Genomic DNA, 19346 nt, shown 5'->3' with positions numbered 1-19346 from the left:
AAGAATGGCAGAACAGTTCCCTGTTGGCTTCCACACCTCACCATTAATGTAAAAGGGGCTGCAAACCAACCAGAAACTTGGGCAGATATTTATTGATGTAGTTAGTTCCTTACATGATTCCAAAGTTCTGGACCTGCATCAGTTTAATTGGACTCTGATATATTTGAACTAACTCGGCTGAATCTTCCCTTAAAATCATGTTACTCACGAACTTAAGACTGTATCTGACATCAGCACCAGTGTAAAGCCACAATGGAGTGCAACACAAGATGACAGTATTTGTTTTGGCACAAGTGTTCTTTACACCACAGGTACGAGCACTCTGAGGCAGCATTAAAATTCAAGCTGTTGTAAAGACACTTAACATGCAAGGTCAGGTTAAAATATAAATAAAATCAAGTACTTAACATAATGTATCTCTTGCTAGTTAAATAACGCTGCCTTCTACTGCGCTTCCCTTTCAGACCTGCATTCCAGCATCTGTTTAGCCAAAAGATTCTCTTCTAGGGCCAAGTGGAGAAGGAAGCAGCTCCCTTTCCCACATCTTTAGCTAAGAAGCAGCAATGCCTCCCCTTTCTGAATGCACACCCTGAATTCCCAAGCCTTTACTGTGAGGGTGGTGAGGCACTGGAAAGGGTTGCCAAGGAAGCTGTGAGTGCTCTGCCCCTTGCAGTGTTCAAGTCCAGGCTGGACAGAGTCATGGATGACATGGTTTAGCATGATGTGTCCCTGCCCATGGCAAGGAGTTGGAACCGGATGATCTTAATGTCCTTTCCAAGCCAAACCACTCTATGATTCTATGATTGTTTAAGATGCAAATCAACCTTTCACAGAAACACAGGGATTTCTGGCAATGGTACCATTTCGTCTCTTTGCTACTACAAAATCATTACTTCAAATGGCCTTTAACAGCTACAGCACCTTTCCCAGACTTCTCTTTGCAGCAGATCAAGGTCTGGTGGTTGCAATACCCTTACCTAGGCTGGTTTTCCTGGGAAACGTTCTCCCCTCTCTGGTAGCCATTGTCTGCCACCTGGGTTGTGGAGCGCTTGACAATCTGCTTGAGTTCTTGTTCTAAGCGATCCTGGATGGCTTTCACCGTCTCCGGGATTTTCTTCAGCTTGGCCAGCCCTTTGATGAGTATTCCCATGAAGATAGTGCTGTTCTCCTCTGGATCCAGTTCTGCATCTTCTTTCATTTCCAGAAGGCTTGTGTCTCGCACTGGAATAGATTTACAAAGGCATAATCCAAGATTTCAACTATTAAACCCCACACTCAGCACCGTGCAGAAGCAGCATATCAACTCCTTTGCCTTCACAGAACTCCCACCACTTGGAACAACCAAGGAATAAACGAGGAAACCAGCAACACCCAGATTCTGGCTATTTCTGTTTGCTTGGGGGCTTCCCTATACATAAATACACCAGCCTGCACATTTGGTTGATGTAGGAGTGACAGCTCATGGTACAAGTTATGTATTAGGAAACAAAGGAAGTCTGGTGTAATTAAGTTAATCATAAATGAGATTTTTATACCACTATAAAACCCTTGAATGTGTTTCAAGGAGCTACAAGCCCTAAATTTCTAACCTAGCTGTTTTTCTTCACTCTGTGCTTCGCAAGAGAGGGGGTTTTGCTCTAAACAGTATCAAGCTTAACAGACTTCCAATGAATTCAGCAAAGTTTCCACTGCCAAAGTGAATGATTGTCTGATGTTATCCTATTCTGCTTTATTACGTCTGTCAAGAGGTTGATGAAGTAACTCAAATCTTTAAACAAGGCTTCTGGAAAGGAAAAGTGAGAAGAATTAGAGAGGATATTGTGGATACAGTCCTGAAGTAACAGGGATTGCACAGGGAGAAAATCTGTTGCTAAGAGACAAGGAAGAGGAAAGCAAGAGGCACTTTTAAGTATGTTCATTAAGCAACATTTCTTACTTTACAGATAACACCCAGCAACAACATAAGCATGTCCCTGTTAAAGACTGGGTGAAGCATTTAATAAACATCTTCAATCACTGATGTGAGTAAAGTGTCTTCAAGACAAACTCAACTAATGGAAGGGTTACACTCACAGTGGCAGCACATGGACAAATGTGGTTGTGTTTTCTCCCTGCCCACCAAGCCAACCTTTATATATCCCAACTCTGCCCAAGAGATAACCATCAGAGGTGGTGCTAATAGATGTGTCTGGGGCCTGGTGGCCCATGGGACTCAAATCAGGGGAGATAATACAACAGCCAAGGGCTAATCTGAACAATGTGTACCACTGCCACCAACCTTAAACCTGGTAAAGGTCCAACTCAGGCCACGTTCCTGCAGTCGGGATGTAAACATGACTATGAGTCAATGGGCTTACCCCATGAGCAGTGGACAACCCAGTGCCTGTGGAGCTCTCCTGCATGGCAATGGGTTGCACATCAGGATCACCCCAGAGTAAGGACACCTCTAAAGGTTACTCCTTGAGGTTGAGAGATCCCTTGCTGCAACAGTGATTAGCATACATAAGTGATTAGCAACATGCTGAACTTTGAAATCTTAATTAAGGGGTATAAAGGATTGATTGCACATATATAATCCTTTAGACATAAACCACTGACCAAGACTGGGACTAAGTCTGGATCTACCTGCACTTAGACTCCTCTTTGAGACCAGTTTAGAACTCAAGGGTTTCTGAACCTCATGGGTCAATGGGAGAGTCTTGACAGCTTTGTTTGACCCTGTCCTCTACGCAGTCAATACTCAAGTGTTTCACCATCAGATCTTTTTAAATCACTGCCACGTTTACTATCATATTAGTTTAATCACTATTTCATACAATAAACATATCGCTAACTTCTCTCTTTATGAGTGAAGCGCATCACTCCATCCATGACAACAAACAGCACTGAAGTACAGGGTTGAAGCTATGCCATCCACCACCCCAAATCCCTGCACAGGAATTCAAACCCAACAACTGCTGGATGGTGACAGACGAGCCCTGTGGTTTCAACCTCTCAACAGATATTTTTACTGAAATCAAAACTTCAGCAACCTGAAGGGATGTCAAAACATCCACCAGAAGGGTTTCAATGACATGGCAGAAACGAGAAATGGCACAGCACAAGTTGCACCCAGCCCTGTAGCTCGCTGAAGTTGTGATACTCTAAACAGAAGAGCATCAGCACCCTCAAGTTACACAAGATCAGGAAAACAACAGCCCAAAGAGCCCAGATGGTGTAAACAGCACCATGATAAACACATAACACTTCCTGCGGTATCAGCTTACACCAGCCTCCACAGCAAAGCCTTGGTTCAGTTTGGAAGGGACCTTAAAGCTCCTCCAGCTCCAACCCCTGCCACAGGCAGGGACACCTTCCACTAGAGCAGCTTGCTCCAAGCCCCTGTGTCCAACCTGGCCTTGAACACTGCCAGGGATGGGGCAGCCACAGCTTCTCTGGGCACCCTGTGCCAGCGCCTCAGCACCCTCACAGGGAAGAGCTTCTGCCTAAGAGCTCATCTCAGTCTCCCCTCTGGCAGGTTAAAGCCATTCCCCTTGGCCTGTCCCTGCAGGCCCTTGTGCAAAGCCCCTCTCCAAGGGATGATACCAAGTTTTAGTAATGAACACCAGGGCATTCTGTGCTTTTTTCCTCTCTCACACTCACTTTTTCCCAATTAAATCCAGTCAAGTTATGGAGAAAGCAACTGGAAACACCCAGAACACAGTGATTTTTTAGGAGAAGCAAAGATGCACATATACTCCTGCTCAAAGCTCTCATCTATCACACCCCTTTCAACCCACAAGGCTGCAAATCACTTTGTGCTCTACATACATGGGCTACCCGCTTTGGTAACGCTACGTGTTACTCTCAAAACACCAAAGCATGGCAGGCACACACACAGAAAATGAGCTCTGTGCAACAAGGGCTGTGGAAAAGACAGTGCTGGAAATGTTAGAGGGAGAAAGGCTTTAACTTACTGTTTTTAAAAAGCCCAAATATCTTTTCTTCCTAGTTCAATGTGAGGATTTCACACTCTAAGCAACCTTTTAAGGGACAGGTCCCCATCATTACACCCCATCCCCTTTGTAAGCAGGCTGTAAATTATTCTTAATATCACACAATGCAATCCCAAGAGGGAGGAAACGCTGCCGTATCCAAACGTGAGGCCAGCATTTAAGAGAACTAAAGGCAGCAATCTGGCTGAGAACTCTGCCAGCACATCAGATGTATGTGAAACTCTTCCATTTTCAAAAGAGCAAACCAATTTTGAACACCCTCAAATATCAAGACACAGATTTACATCTCTTACAAACAACAGCAAAGTGAATGGGTCAAAATCTAGGAGCAAGAAGCTTTGTTAGATCTGGTCTTTTGCTAGAACAGTGGGGACCAAGTTTCCTGCACGTTGTGCCTATTAAACAGGCATCCTGGGTAGCTTTGGGGGCCCATTGATCCCGAAGATCTGACAAGACCCCAGCCCTGGGTAACTGAAGATGTTCTTTGCTTGTTTCTTCCCCGCTTCAAACATCCTCTTCTGTCATTTAATGTCATCAAGGATTTTCTGACCACAAAGCTTTGGCCCAGCAATGAGCCCCTCCTGTCCCCTATCTCTTAAAAAGGCATCAGAAGGAGACAGCATTGATACAGAAGTCCACCTTTAAAAGTGCAATCCCATTTGCCTTTCTCTGCAGGCAAAGGAGCTCCATGGGTGAAAGAAGATGTCCCTACATATCAGCTCCCAAAAATGAAAGCTATATGTGTATTTTCTCTTAAACTTATGAACAACTTTGTTATTCATTTGTATAAAGGCAAAAATCACAACACTCTCAGAACTTACTCCTGGGTTTGTTTCTTGGAGAGAAGGGGGGTCAGCAGAATAGCTACTCTGGACTTGTGGAAGGCACACTTTGGCCTGTTTAGGGGCCCTTGGGATACAGTCCTGAAGGGCAAAGGAGCCCAGGAAGGAATTATTCAAGGTACAGGAGCAGCCATCCCCATGTGCTGAAAGATGAGCTGGCAGGGAAGAAACCTGGCCTGGCTGAACAGAGAGAACAGGCTGGAACTCAGGAGAAAAGGAGAGTTTATGACCTTTGAAAGAAGGGGCAAGCAATGCAGGAGGACTACTGGGATGTCATAAGGTTATGTAGGGAGAAAATGAGAAAGGCCAAAGCCCAACTCAAACTTCATCTGGCCACTGCTGCAAAAGATAATAAACTATCTCTATAAATGCGTTAGGAACAAAAGGAGGGTGAAGGAAAATCTCCATCCTTCACAGGATGCATCCCGGGCGGTGTTCAAGGCCAGGCTGGACAGAGCCTTGGGTGACATGGTTTAGTGTGAGGTGTCCCTGCCCATGGCAGGGGGTTGGAACTGGATCATCTTAAGGTCCTTTCCAACCCTCACTATTCTATGATTCTATGGAGGGGGAAACCTTAGTGGCAAAGGGTGAGGTAAGGGCTGAGGTACTTAATGCCTTCTTTGCCTCACTTTTTAATAGTAAGACCAGCTGTTCTCCGAGTATCCACCCCCTAAGCTGGAAGACAGGGACAGGGAGCAGAATGAAGCCATTATAATCCAAGGGGAAAATGAAATGTCTCCTGGTGTCCAAAGGAAACTTCTGTTTTGATTTGTACCCATTGCTTATGGCCCTGGCACTAGGCACCAGTGAACAGGAACCTGGCTCCATCCTCTCTGCACCCTCCCTTCCAGGTAGAGACCCCTCTTGAGCTGCCTCTGCTCCAGGTTGCACAGTACCAGATCTCTCAGCCTTCCTAGCACAGATGCTCCAGACACTTAAAACACCATCATGACACTTTGCTGGACTCTCTCCAGTACATCCATGTCTCTCCTGTACTGGGGAGCCCAGCACTGGAGCCAGCACCCCAGGTGTGGCTTCACCAGTGGCCAGCAGAGAGGAAAGATCACCTTGACCTGCTGGCAATACTCTGTCTAATGCAGCCCAGGACACCTTCAGCCCCTCTGCAACAAAGGCAATGTGTCATCTGCTCATTGTCAGCCAGGACCCCCAAGCTTGCTGCCAAGCTGCTTTCCAGCTCAGTGATCCCCAACACGTCCCAGTGCCTGTAAGAGGCAGGACTTTGCAATTCCTCTGGTTGAACTTCATGAGGTTCCTGTGAGCCCATTTCTCCAGCCTGTCTGGTTCCCTCTGCATGGCAGCAGTACCCTCTGGCCTATCAACCAGTCTGGGGTCATCTGCAAACCTGCTGAGGGTACACTCTGCCCCATCACCCAGAGCAGTAAAGAACACATTTACTGAATGACTGGTCCTACTGAACCCAGTAGAACCCCACTAGTTACCAGCCTCCAAGTACACTTTGTGCCACTGATCGCTGCCCTCCGCACCCAGCCATTCAGTCACTTTCTGAGTCACCCAACCTGCAAACCTGCTATTTTTCTGTTGGGATGGTACAGGAGACTGTGTCAAAGGCCTTACTGAAGAGCAAGCAGACCATATTCTCTGCTCTTCTCCTGTCCACCAAGCCAGTTATTTCATCATGGAAGCTTATCAAGTTGGTCAAAGCATGAATTCTCCAGGGTGAAACCACTCCTGATCATTTTCTTGTTCTAATGATGTCCAAAAACTGCTTATGAAACAGAACATTTAAATATGGTTTCTCAAAAGCCATCAACAACCAAAAGGAGTGATGGTTTTGGCACGTTCTCTAATGAAACATGCAGCTACTTCCAAAACATCACCACTGAAGCAGCGCATCTGAAAACACACAACTCTTCAAGCAGACAAAAATCTGCCCTCAGTTTAAAGCATTTTAAGTTGAATATGTTCATCATTGATTCATCACCTAAGCAGTTAAAGGTAGAAACTTCCCCGCTTCTTGGTTTGCTGGTGCCCTATTAAAACACCTATTCCAATTGATGCTCCCTCATCTGTACAGTTGTGCCACTTCACAACAAAGAAACCCGCTGCAAGAAGCATTTTAATAGCCCTGGTCCGATGCCCAGAAAGGCCAATGGTGATAATTCATTTGAGCAAAGCAGCTAAAGAAAAGGCTTTAGGGTCTTGTTTTTCATGGCAATGAATGGTCAAAATCTGCTGCTCCTCATTACAGGAGATTTCATTAGCTGTGTGCTTTTATGGGCACCTAGTAAAACTTCATGTACTAGTGTCCAGGATTTATGTCCTTTCCGATTATATCATTTCAGCCTTCCAGCCTTCTAAAGAAAAGGAGGCAAGCTCAAAGTGCCCCAAAGGCATAATTTAAGATGCAAAGAAACGTCACCTCCTCGTTTCTAATGCTGAATCCTTGTTCTGACCCATGCATGGAGACAGTGAGCCACAAATGGACAGTTACTGCAGGCATGAGGCCTTTAAGGATTTTGGTCATTTTCTGTTCTGCTTTACTACCAAAGCTAGAAGAAAATGGGTCTCAGAGATCAATAACCTCAAAGCCTCAAGGCAAATCTCCTCTTTATAAAGCTGTTGTTCACACTGTTCAATCTATAGCTTTAAGGATGTTGGTCTTGCAAAAACAGAGGCATTTTGATTTGACATGGCCACTCTTTCAAACCCATTGCAAGAACATTTCATTCTGACAAAACTGGACAAAGCAACTCTGTCAGCCACGTTCAACCCCCTCCTGATACACACCAGCATGAAAACTGAGTCTCCAAATAAGAAAGCAAGTGCCTGATAGTCAAATATCCTACATTGGGACCATATATAGAAACCACGAATGAAATTATTCAGAGACAGTGACTACAGAATCATGGAATCAGCCAGGTTGGAAAAGCCCTTTAAGCTCATCCAGTCCAGCCATTCCCCAGCCCTGCCAAGGCCACCACTAACCATGGCACTGAGGCCTCGTCTCCATGCTGTGTGAACACTTGCAGGGACGGTGACTGCAGCCCTGTCCTGGGCAGCCTGTTCCAATGCCTGAGCACCCTCTGGGGAAGGAATTGCTCCTAATATCCAGCCTATGCACTTACATTAGCTTTCATCACATGGATCTAAAACCTCCTTGATTTTCCCTGTCCTTCCCCAAACACACATGCAGATTACACGCATCAATGCTTAGCTTCAAGTCATGAGCCATGAGTGAGGCTCGGTGAGAGAAATCATGGTCCTGCAAAACCAGACAAGAGGCTTTCATGTCAGTTATGTGGCTGCAAACCCTTCTCTGCAGGAACAGATTTCCTCTCAAACATTCTAGGTACTAAAACTTACCCTGAGATAAGAGCAAGCTCTGCTTTTTGTGTGGCATGGCGGTGACAGCGGGAGAGAATCAACCTCACCTTCCCACCAAGTCCTCAGCTGGGTTTGTGCAAACACAAACCAGCTAAACCAGGAAAACACTGGTTTAGTGAAAGCCTCATTTAATTCTTAGTACAAGGGATAGAGAAGCCACTAGTTGGTGTCTGATCCTCAGGTGAGGTGAACAGGAAAAGATTTCCCATTCCTATGGCTTCTACCAGCTACTAAATCCTTCAAGCTTATCTAACTTCATGGAATCCCAGACTGGTTTGGACTGGAAGGGAGCTTAAAGCTCATCCAGTACCAACCTCCCCTGGGCAGGGACACCTTCCACTAGAGCAGCTTGCTCCAAGCCCCTGTGTCCAACCTGGCCTTGAACACTGCCAGGGATGGGGCAGCCACAGCTTCTCTGGGCACCCTGTGCCAGCGCCTCAGCACCCTCACAGGGAAGAGCTTCTGCCTAAGAGCTCATCTCAATGCATCTGTTCAGCGTGTTTGAAGTGGAAGCAACTGTTAAAACAAGCAGGGTGCCACAATGGCATTTTTACAGCCATATTTGAAACTGGACCTTAAAGCTCTGGTTCCTGCAGTTATTTAGCAGAAATTCACAGGTCTTCACATGTTTTCACCTACACATACGCCCTTGTGTTTCTTAAGAACCAGAGCCCGAAGCAGGAACCAGACTTGACCTTAGAATCCACCACCCTGCTTGGATTTAGCAGCTGTATTTTTCTCTTTGAGCTCAGAAGGATGGGTCACTGAAGTATATTATCTGTTCAGCATAGAACCTATCCACACCATCAATGACAACGCTGTCATCACCTCAGCCCATCTTCTGTTCGATTTCCAAACAGTATTCTCCAGAAAAGGGCACTTCGGGTTTGCTATGTACTGGATGAGCACATTTTATAGTTCCAGGAAGAGCCTGGCAATGCAAGAACCTTCAGAGTACAGAAGGTTCAAGGAGAGAAACCTAATTTAGAAGGGAATTTATTTCTCTGAACTGGCATGAAAGGAAAACGTTAGTGGTGATGTGCCACAGCTGCAATCCTCAGGTGAACACGACCAAAGGGTTTGTTTAAGTGCAGCAGGAACAGCTTTAATTTCCTTATAAAGATTCTACAGCACAAGGTAACATCTCCTTTGGGAAGTGAATGCAGAAAGGACTCAATGTTGGCATCTTTGCTGGGCTGGGTTGAATGAGTCAGAGCTTCATCGTGACACACATTAATATGCACGACCACTTCGTTTCATCAATAAAAAGCCAAAGAACTGAAATGACTCAAGGCAGAAACAGCTTTTGTTATGCAGACACATAAGTTATAAATTCTCTCATAGTCATGCAGTCCTGGAAAAGGCTTCTTTGAAATAGAATTATGGGGAAGAAATATCCATAAGTACATTGTGCACTTGAAACAAAACCATATGCATGCCTCATGCTGATCAAATGTTTCCTATTATAACCCACATCTTTCCCAGTCTGAGGGACACTTGCCCAGCACTCAATGATTCAGAGCATAGCAAGGAGCCAGGTAAGAGATATGCCAGTGTGTTGGGCATGAAGAGCAAGAAGAGATGTCCAGAAATGAGAGTTTTTAAGGCAGATTTTTAACTGACTTGTACCAGTCTACCAGCTGAGGATGAAGCCATCGAAGTCTTTCTTCTTCAGACACCTGGACTGAAAGGAGTAGTGCAGTTTTCTGTACACAACCTAGTTCTTAGAAACCACTGCTGTGCTTCTTCCCTGCTGCTTGGACCCCAGAACCTTCATTCAAACACAGTATGCAATAACTGCTTCTTAGGACAAGGGATTTCAAACACCAACATTGCATCAAGCAAATCAAATTAGAATTTACCGATTTTAGGAAATCTCGTAAGTCAGAAAACACTGATTGGGTTTGCTGTGGGAACATTGGCAGCACTTCTTGCTCTGCTATGAGAAGTGATTGATAACACACCTCCTTTTCCTCTTATACATGTGGGGGAACGACTCAAAATAATTAGGAATAAGCTAAGAAACTTCTTTAGTTGCAAACAGTCTCACTACTTGTGTAAGAAGAAATGTGTGAACGGCCCAGGTAAGCATAGCCCAATTGTCCCTGTTCTGACTGGAGCTAATACATGAAATAGGGGTCCCGTGTCCTAGTCGCAGTAAGATGGTGGAAGAGAGTCTTGGTCTTATCTCTCCTAAAATATGAAATTCAATTAAGAATGCCTGGGGAGATTCCAACTGGACACAGGAGGAAACTTTTCACTCTATTCCAGTGGCTGATTCTTCTTAATCTCCCAAGGGTGATTGGTGGATTCCCCAACAATGGACACTGGTAAGCTTGGGCTCAATAGGGTGCTGGGACACCCAGTGTAGGTTATGCTTTGCCTAAAAAGGTTGGACCAGATGATCCCTGAGGTCCTAAATGGTAACACTAGGGCCAGTGAAGCCCCAGGCTCTGAAATAGCAGTGTGGGACTTCCCTTCACAGACAGAACCACTGTAGTCCAGCACGAACACTAAAACCACATTTCTCTTTACAAACAGGTTTACATTGGCTACAGCTAGGAAACCTCCTTGGCCAGCTTTGAAGAGTGAATAACCTCTTACCAATCTCAGCAGATGCAGCAAGTAGGTAGAATCTAAAAGTCTTTAGAGGTGACAAGTGCCAACAAAACTCTTCACAGAGCACACAAGTTTTATATTACACTGGCAATGAAAAAACACCTAAGGAAGATCCTAAAGGTACTAAGCACTGTGAGTTCGAAGGTACTGAAAGGATTTCCATTCTTCAATAGGAGCATGTCCTGCTGTCTATGTCCCATCAAGAGGTGTGCTAGGAGACCCCCATCAGCTCCATAACTTCAGAGTATTCATTTACTTACTATACAGAGGACTAATTTTAGGTGGAAAATGGCAACACTATACAACACACAACTAACTCACTGAAGAGGAAGTAGGTTAATATTTGCAGTGGTGAGACCAGGATTCAATTTCTGGTGGTTTATTTCCTCAGCTCCCCAAAATTCAATCATTGAATGGTCTCAGCTGGAAAGGACCTTCAGAACATACAGTTCCAACCCCCTGCCATGGGCAGGGACACCTTCCACTAGAGCAGCTTGCTCCAAGCCCCTGTGTCCAACCTGGCCTTGAACACTGACAGGGATGGGGCAGCCACAGCTTCTCTGGGCACCCTGTGCCAGCGCCTCAGCACCCTCACAGGGAAGAGCTTCTGCCTTATCTCCAACCTGAACTTCCCCTGTTTCACTTTGAACCCATCACCCCTTGTCCTATCACTACAGTCCCTGATAAAGAGTCCCTCTCCAGCATCCTTGTAGCCCCTTTCAGATACTGAAGGTGCTCTGAGGCCTTGTGAGCTTTAGCAAGAAACTGAAATTCTCACTGATGACAGGGAGAGAACAGGAATACTTGATTTCTTTCCCCAGGATTTTCACACTGTTGGTCTCTTCCAGGTTTCCACAACCAAGCTGCTGCTTGCAGCTTTGAAAGCTCACACTGGCATGTCACAAGTAACTCCTCACAAACCTCACATAGGTAGAAATACAGCCTCAGGCCCTGAGAGACCAGCAACCCTACAGGAGCAGAGCTAAATAACAAAAACACTACAAGAATGAAAGGCAAGAATAAGCTGAAGAAAGGCTCTAGGAGGCAAGAATTACAAGAAAAAAACAGAAACAAGATGACAGAAAAAGCACACAAGAATAAATAAGGATGAGAAGAAAAGATACTCTGCAGTTGAGGAATACTGAAACAGTAGATTTTGGAGAATGGGGCATAAATGCAGGTCACTTGTGTATTATTCCTCTTGTTAAACAAGGACAACCCCACTTATTAATCTACTGAAACAATACAAGGATTAAGTCCCTTTCTCTGCAGCACCTTCAAAGCCTCATACAAAAGCACTACTGAAACCTGAGTGTTTAATCCAGTGTTTGCTGTAGCAACAGGAACATGAAGATTGCCACCAGATTATCACTGTGTATAGAAAGATCTTTAGTGGAAGTTTGGAAGTTCCCACAAGGAAAAGCTTTGACTTTTTGGCACCAACACAGCAAAAAAACCCTTCTGCAATATCTACACACACTTTCCTACATTAAATAACGTAGATGAGACCTGTACAGCAACTGAGCTGACTGCACATCTCTCTTCTGCTCAAGATATGAAGAACATGATCAAAATCAGAACAGATGCAGAAAACTAAGTGTATTTAATTGAAGCTGATGGGAGGGGGGATAAGAGGGGAAAACTACTTCCCAAAGGAAAAACACAGATATGGCCAAGTTCTGCCCCTGGACATGCCACCCATTCACTTTAGGACACTGCACAAAGCACTGCCTAACTTTCTATCTCAGGATCTCCCATCAGCAGCCATCCATGAAGAAGGGATGATGTGCCTACTATGAGGAATACATGTCCAGAAATACTCACTGCTGGAGCTTCCAGGAGTACTGAACTGGGAAGTTTCCAGGAACTTTCGAGGTGTAGATAAGTTGGAAACATCCATAAGAGGTACAGGAGAGGCATCTTTCACAAGTGAACTGTGTGAGGGGAAAGAAAGCAAAGAGTTCATTATTTACAGTCTTAGTTCAACAACAAGTAATCCATTTATTTCTTCAGTTCATAAGCCTAGAGCAATAGATACACATAATAATTTTGATACATGAGGTTTACAACACCTAACTTAAAGCACAAGTCCACAGATAAATAGAAGTGGGTGCCTGCATGTACACATGGCATCTGCCAGCTACTTAACCCATCAAGCTTTTCTAGTCTCATAGAATCACAGGATGGTTTTGGTTGGAAGAGACCTTAAAGATCATCCAGTTCCAAACCCCTGCTACGGGCAGGGACACCTCATACACCACAGCAGGTTGCTCCAAGCCATGTCTGACCTGGACACAGGCCTCCTATGGACTTGCTTCAACAGCTCCACGTCCCTCTTGTGTTAGGGAACCCAGAGTGGATGAAGGACTGTAGGGATGGGTCTCATTTGAGAGCAGGTTAGAGGAGGAGAATCTCCTCTCTCAACCTGCTGCTCATGCTCCTTGATGCAGCCCAGCACAGCAGGTTTGTAGTTTTAATGAGAAACCTTTTTCCTCCCTTCAAGTTCCTTTTCTGTGCACTCCTATTTGCCTCCCTCTCCAAATGATTTTTCTTACTCAGACTTTCCACTTGGTCATTTTGGTAATTCACACAGTATTATTTGCCAAAGATGTGTCAGGCTGCCCCAGCTGCACAATGAAAGACACAAAGCTGGATGTGGCAGGGGAACACAAGCAAGAACTCATTTTGTAAGGGAGAAGGCTCCTATAATGGAGTTCAGTGAGTTCCCTTAGAGGTCAAAATGCTTATAGAAGCCTGCAATGACAAGAGCTAAACTTAGTATCCTGCCTAAGAACCACCTATACTCCTTATACACCTACAATACCACACTTACAGGGATTAGCTATGCATTCCAGCTCAGCAGTGTGAAATAGAACACACTTAACATCAATACAAGAAATATTTATAAGCATTACTGCATCCTGGTTAACAGCCAGTTCAGAGCATCACACTGAAACAAAGCAACAAGACTGTGCCTGATGCAGGAGTTCATGTTATCCAGTATCAATTGTGTGCAACAGAGAATGTCGAAGAAAGAAAACAAGACCAAGATAAGGTTCCCTGTAGCAGCTGTACAAAACTGCAGTGAATTACCAGTCACATACTCCGTGTACACCAAAGCTTTACGTCTGTTTTAGTTACTAGGATGAGCAGGTAAGAGTGATGACTTGCTAGAACCCTCCTTGCTAGAGATTTCAACTTCGATCAATGCTTTATTTCCTAAATTCATTTCATGTAACTCACTATCTCTCCTCTTCTTTTTAGTACATAGGTTTTATTACTTCTCATAATAAAATGCTAAGTTTTCTCTGCATCTTTATCGTATGGTGGCTCCCTTTTTGCTCCCTGTCCCTGTTTAGTACCTTGCCTACTCTACATAAGTTATCTTCCAATACTGTGTAACTTTCTTCTGGTCGCTATCTTCCTTCTTTCCCTCCCAACAACTCTATTGCCTTCAAACTCAGAATTCACAAAATTAGGAAGAAATAGCCAGGCTCTCCTAGAATCCCAGACTGATTTGGGTTGGAAGGGGCCTTAAAGCTCACCCAGTTCCAACCCCCTTCCACTAGAGCAGGTTGCTCCAAGCCCCTGTGTCCAATCTGGCCTTGAACACTGCCAGGGATGGGGCAGCCACAGCTTCTCTGGGCACCCTGTGCCAGCGCCTCAGCACCCTCACATCTATTCCTGTATCTAGATTCCTGATACCTAACCTGAACTTCCCCTGTTTCACTTTGAACCCATCACCCCTTGTCCTATCGCTACAGTCCCTGATGAAGAGTCCCTCTCCAGCATCCTTGTAGCCCCCTTCAGACACTGGAAGCTGCTCTGAGGTCTCCACACAGCTTCTTTTCTCCAGGCTGAACAGCCCCAATGTTCTCAGCCTGTCAAAACATATTTAAGTGATATTTAAGCTTAATTTCCACTGATCACAGGCACCAACCACGTAAGCTTCAACATCCCAGAAACACCACAGAGCCAAGACACTGCTCACGCACTTTAATACTGCAGACTGACTTATGGGTACCTGGAAGTCTTTTAAACCCTGGGCATTTGCTTTAGCAGATCAACAATTTTTTCCCTGTCTTCTCCCCTTTACCTGACCTGAGCATCATGATCACAACATGTGCAGGAAAGGTGTACGCATCACAGGATGAGAAAGCTAAAATGAACTGACCCCATCATAATTCTGTGGGAAGCAGCAAGAAAACATCAGAATCACTAAGCAGGAGTGAAAGAAAGAGAACAGTGTTCACAAGCTTGAAAATATCAACGTATTTGGAGCTTTCCTGCTCTCTGCAGTCACAAGCATGAGAAACTTGCCAAAAATGAGTGGTTGAGGTGTAACTTGATGGCACTCCCCCAAGAAAGCTTCTGCTTATGAAAGGGTTGTCCTCTTCCAGACCTGCTCCCCCCCCCCCCCCCCCGGCTCATATCACACCAAACCCACCTTAATCTCCCTTTCTCCTTGTTGCGTTGTCCTACTCGGTTGGTTGATTTGATGTAAAGGTGACGGTGCAACTCATCTATAAGGACCAAGTGCATGTTCATCTTCTTACTGTGAAGCTCCAGTCTCAAGTCACTCAATCCCTCCACCTGAAGAAGGGGACCCTCCAAGGAGTCCACTGCTGACACCTAAAGAGGAACACACAGGACAACATTTAAAGGTCAATTTGTTCACCTCGGGACTTCTCTCTTTGATTAGGGGAGTGCCTGAATGATGATTCTACCCATAAATCCTTTTAAAGCAGAAAATGTTTGAGTAGTATTTCTTTATTTCTATTCCTAAAACTCTATAAAAAAAGGGGCCAAGATCTGAACAACTCCAATTTAATGAGCAGTCTTCAAATATTTGAGCATATGCATAAACCAACTTAGTTAAAACACAGTTGGTTAAATACAAATCAAAGCCCAGATTATCACAAAATAGAGGATTAGCAAGTGGGAAAGTGTTAGAAAAAGACACTGACAATGATGTTTGATTTTCTTTCTTCCTTTCATTACAGAAAAACCAACGAAATATTACTGCCAATTCTATAAATGGGGAGAAAATGGCTTACATTTTATTTGCCTATAGTGATGTCAAGACATAGCTGCAAAAGCTTAGGAAGCCTCATATTCCAGCCTACACAGCAGCTATGACATGTAACTACACAGTTTAAATACACACAGCCACCAGACTAATGAAAGCCATTGCTAGTTCAAAGGCAGTTTTAACTCTAAAGACTGAGGGGGGGGTTCTAAATGCTCTATTTTTAAGGCTAAAATTAAAGAAACAACTCTATCCAAGCAACAGAGCAACAGGCGAGGATCCACACTCCAGTAACGCAAACAGCCCACAGACAAAGTTTCTCTGCTGCTGTGCTTCAGCAGTGACCAGAAGACATGCAGTGGGCATTACACACTGAAGAACCTGATTTCAGAGAGTCACAGACTGGTTTGGGTTGGAAGGGATCTTAAAGCTCACCCAGTTCCAACCCCCTGACAGAAAGTTTTAGGTGCAGCACAGTCTTTCTGCGCTGTTTTACTGGGTTAGGCCAGGTCAAATCTCTTTTAAGGACTATTCTGTTATGTTAGTGTTAGGGTCCAATGGCCACTGGACATGCATAGTCAGTGTGAGGGTTCTTCCTTGCTGATACCTACAGCACAGAAGCTGTAACAGTTCATTCACCTTTTTTTAGCACTGTCTTTTGGTACCCTGATGAGCGAGAGGCATCTGTCCCTGCTCAGTGATACCAGTGTTCATTCAGCTTCTTCAGAAATATCAGCTCTCTAGTGATAGCATGATCCCCTGTCAGCTATGGCATCTTCTGCTGCTGCTGGAGAAAATGCAAAGGCATCTCCATGTGTGCTCAATATCTTGATATCACAGAATCAGATTGATTTGGGTTGGAAGGGGCCTTAAAGCTCACCCAGTTCCAACCCCTGCCATGGGCAGGGACACCTTCCACTAGAGCAGCTTGCTCCAAGCTCCTGTGTCCAACCTGGCCTTGAACACTGCCAGGGATGGGGCAGCCACAGCTTCTCTGGGCACCCTGTGCCAGCGCCTCAGCACCCTCACAGGGAAGAGCTTCTGCCTAAGAGCTCATCTCAGTCTCCCCTCTGGCAGGTTAAAGCCATTCCCCTTGGCCTGGCCCTACAGGCCCTTGTCCAAAGCCCCTCTCCAGCTTTCCTGCAGCCCCTTTAGGCACTGGAGCTCCTCTAAGGTCTCCCCTTCAGGAGTCTTCTCTCCTCCAGGCTGACCCAGCCCAGCTTTCTCAGCCTGGCTCCAGAGCAGAGCTGCTCCAGCCCTCGCAGCATCCATTTATATCTTTAAAGCAAACATGGACAACAGGCATCAGGAATGAAAAATCAGTGCACAAAAGCAACACTGCAAATTAGCATCTCTCCCAGTTCACTTGTTTTTCTCACTAGTTAATAAAGCACTTCCACAGTTATACAAAATAATGAAATGAAATAAAATCCCTCTGCAGTGTTCAAAACCTCAGAGCTGATGCTGTAACGAACTAGAAATAGCATGTTTTGCACACAGAGATTTAAAATAGATAAAATCCCTACTAACTAAAAGATATCATTAGTGAAAGAAGACATTTGCTGCCACTTCAGGATTTAAGTTTATAGCAAATCTGTCAGCTAAACATTAAAAATTAAAAGCAAGGAGATACAGGAAGCAGACAGCCAAGCTGAGGTCTGCTCCCTCAATACCAGTAAATATTAACTATACCAAAAGAACATCTATCAACACCGTATTGCTTTGCTTGCCTTCAAATCATGAATGACCCTGACAGAGCTTTGGGGCCATCAGGCTTTTGGAATTCAGAGCAGTTTATAAGAGGAAGCTGCACTTTTACCTTCTTCCTGAGAACTTTTGACAGGAAGTCCCTAACTATGAAGTTCTATTCTCTGCATGGATGATGAGAATGTGCACTCGCTGCCAGTCTTCAGGACAGAGCTTGGCCTTAAGAAACAATGTGTGTCACAGTATTAATGAGAGAGGTCTCAACAGGCTTCTGCCAAACTCAACAACCCTGCACATTCAGCACCATTCAGGGGGTTCCCATCACTCAACACCAAGCCCTATAGAATCACAGAATCAACCAGGCTGGAAAAGACATGTAAGACCAAGTCTAACCATTACCCAAGCACTGCCAAGACCACCACTACCCCATGGCACTCCATCCTCTTTCTTCCCAGTACCTATCTGTGAACAGTTATGGGAAGTTTGGCTGCAGAACACCACAAAACCACACCACAGATCAAGGAAAACAACAGATTGGGTTCTCCCTAAAAAGCTGCAGAACCAGTGGAGATGGTTCAGCAGACACAGCCTGGAAACCTTGGACACAAGAGTAAGTGCTGATTTTCAGCCTCTTCCTTTGGCAGCCAAGATGTACCCCAAGTTCTTCAATCCCTTGAACTTCCCCAGGCACTGGAGGGGAGCTGCAGGCATTCATCACTGCCCTGCAGGCTGCCAGCAACTTCAGCAAAGCAAGAACAAAGCCAGGAACAACATTTGTCAAACTGAGAAGCTGAGAGAGGAAAATGCAGCAAGGGAAGAAATAAAAGAAGCAGGAAAATTACAATAAAAAGGTTCTAAGACAGCCAGGAATATTATTATCTAAAACACAAGCAACAAAAACTGAAAGCCTTGCACTCAGATCGCTCATCTCTTAATTTATCTTCTCAGTTTCTAAAGAGTCAGTTGCTCTCAAAATTAAGACCAACACAGAATCCCAGCCTGGTTTGGGTTGGAGGGACCTTAAAGCTCACCCAGTTCCAACCCCTGCCACGGGCAGGGACACCTTCCACTAGAGCAGCTTGCTCCAAGCCCCTGTGTCCAACCTGGCCTTGAACACTGCCAGGGATGGGGCAGCCACAGCTTCTCTGGGCACCCTGTGCCAGCTCCTCAGCACCCTCACAGGGAAGAGCTTCTGCCCAAGAGCTCATCTCAGTCTCCCCTCTGGAAGGTTAAAGCCATTCCCCTTGGCCTGGCCCTACAGGCCCCTGTCCAAAGCCCCTCTCCAGCTTTCCTGCAGCCCCTTTAGGCACTGGAGCTGCTCTAAGGTCTCCCCTTCAGGAGCCTTCTCTTCTCCAGGCTGACCCAGCCCAGCTCTCTCAGCCTGGCTCCAGAGCAGAGCTGCTCCAGCCCTCGCAGCATCTCCATGGCCTCCTCTGCACTCGCTCCAACAGCTCCACGTCCCTCCTGTGCTGCTGCCCCAGAGCTGGATCAGGACTGCAGGGGGGGTCTCCCCAGAGCACAGCAGAGGGGCAGGATCCCCTCCCTGAGCTGCTGCTCACGCTCTGGGGGTGCAGCCCAGCACATGGGGGGGCTCTGGGCTCAAGCACACACTGAAGCTGGGTCATGGGGAGCTTCTCATTGACCAACACCCCCAAGTCCTTCTCCTCAAGGCTGTTCCATCCACTCTCCCTCAGCCTCTGTCTGTGCTTGGGATTGCTCTGTCCCATGTGTGGGACCTTGGACTTGGCCACGTTGAACTTCATGAGCTTCTCACAGGCCCACATCTCC

At 45.5% G+C, this 19346-nt stretch overlaps 1 protein-coding gene across 2 annotated transcripts in view; it reads right to left on the bottom strand.

The window, feature by feature from the left end:
- Nucleotides 1-19346, bottom strand: part of EXOC4 (exocyst complex component 4) — a 394313-nt gene that overhangs the window by 331950 nt on the left and 43017 nt on the right. For both annotated transcript variants that reach the window (XM_062634253.1, XM_062634254.1), the window contains exons 4-6: nt 15270-15454; nt 12647-12756; nt 978-1221 (exon numbers count right to left, since the gene is read on the bottom strand). In XM_062634253.1, coding sequence (XP_062490237.1) covers nt 978-1221; nt 12647-12756; nt 15270-15454 — 539 coding nt within the window. The remainder of the gene's footprint in view (nt 1-977; nt 1222-12646; nt 12757-15269; nt 15455-19346) is intronic.

The sequence above is a fragment of the Pezoporus occidentalis genome, unplaced genomic scaffold (assembly GCF_034315485.1).
Source record: "Pezoporus occidentalis ecotype Australia unplaced genomic scaffold, CSIRO_AGI_Poc_V1 ctg42, whole genome shotgun sequence".
Classification (NCBI taxonomy): domain Eukaryota; kingdom Metazoa; phylum Chordata; class Aves; order Psittaciformes; family Psittacidae; genus Pezoporus; species Pezoporus occidentalis.
This window is presented reverse-complemented; position numbering and strand designations above follow the sequence as displayed.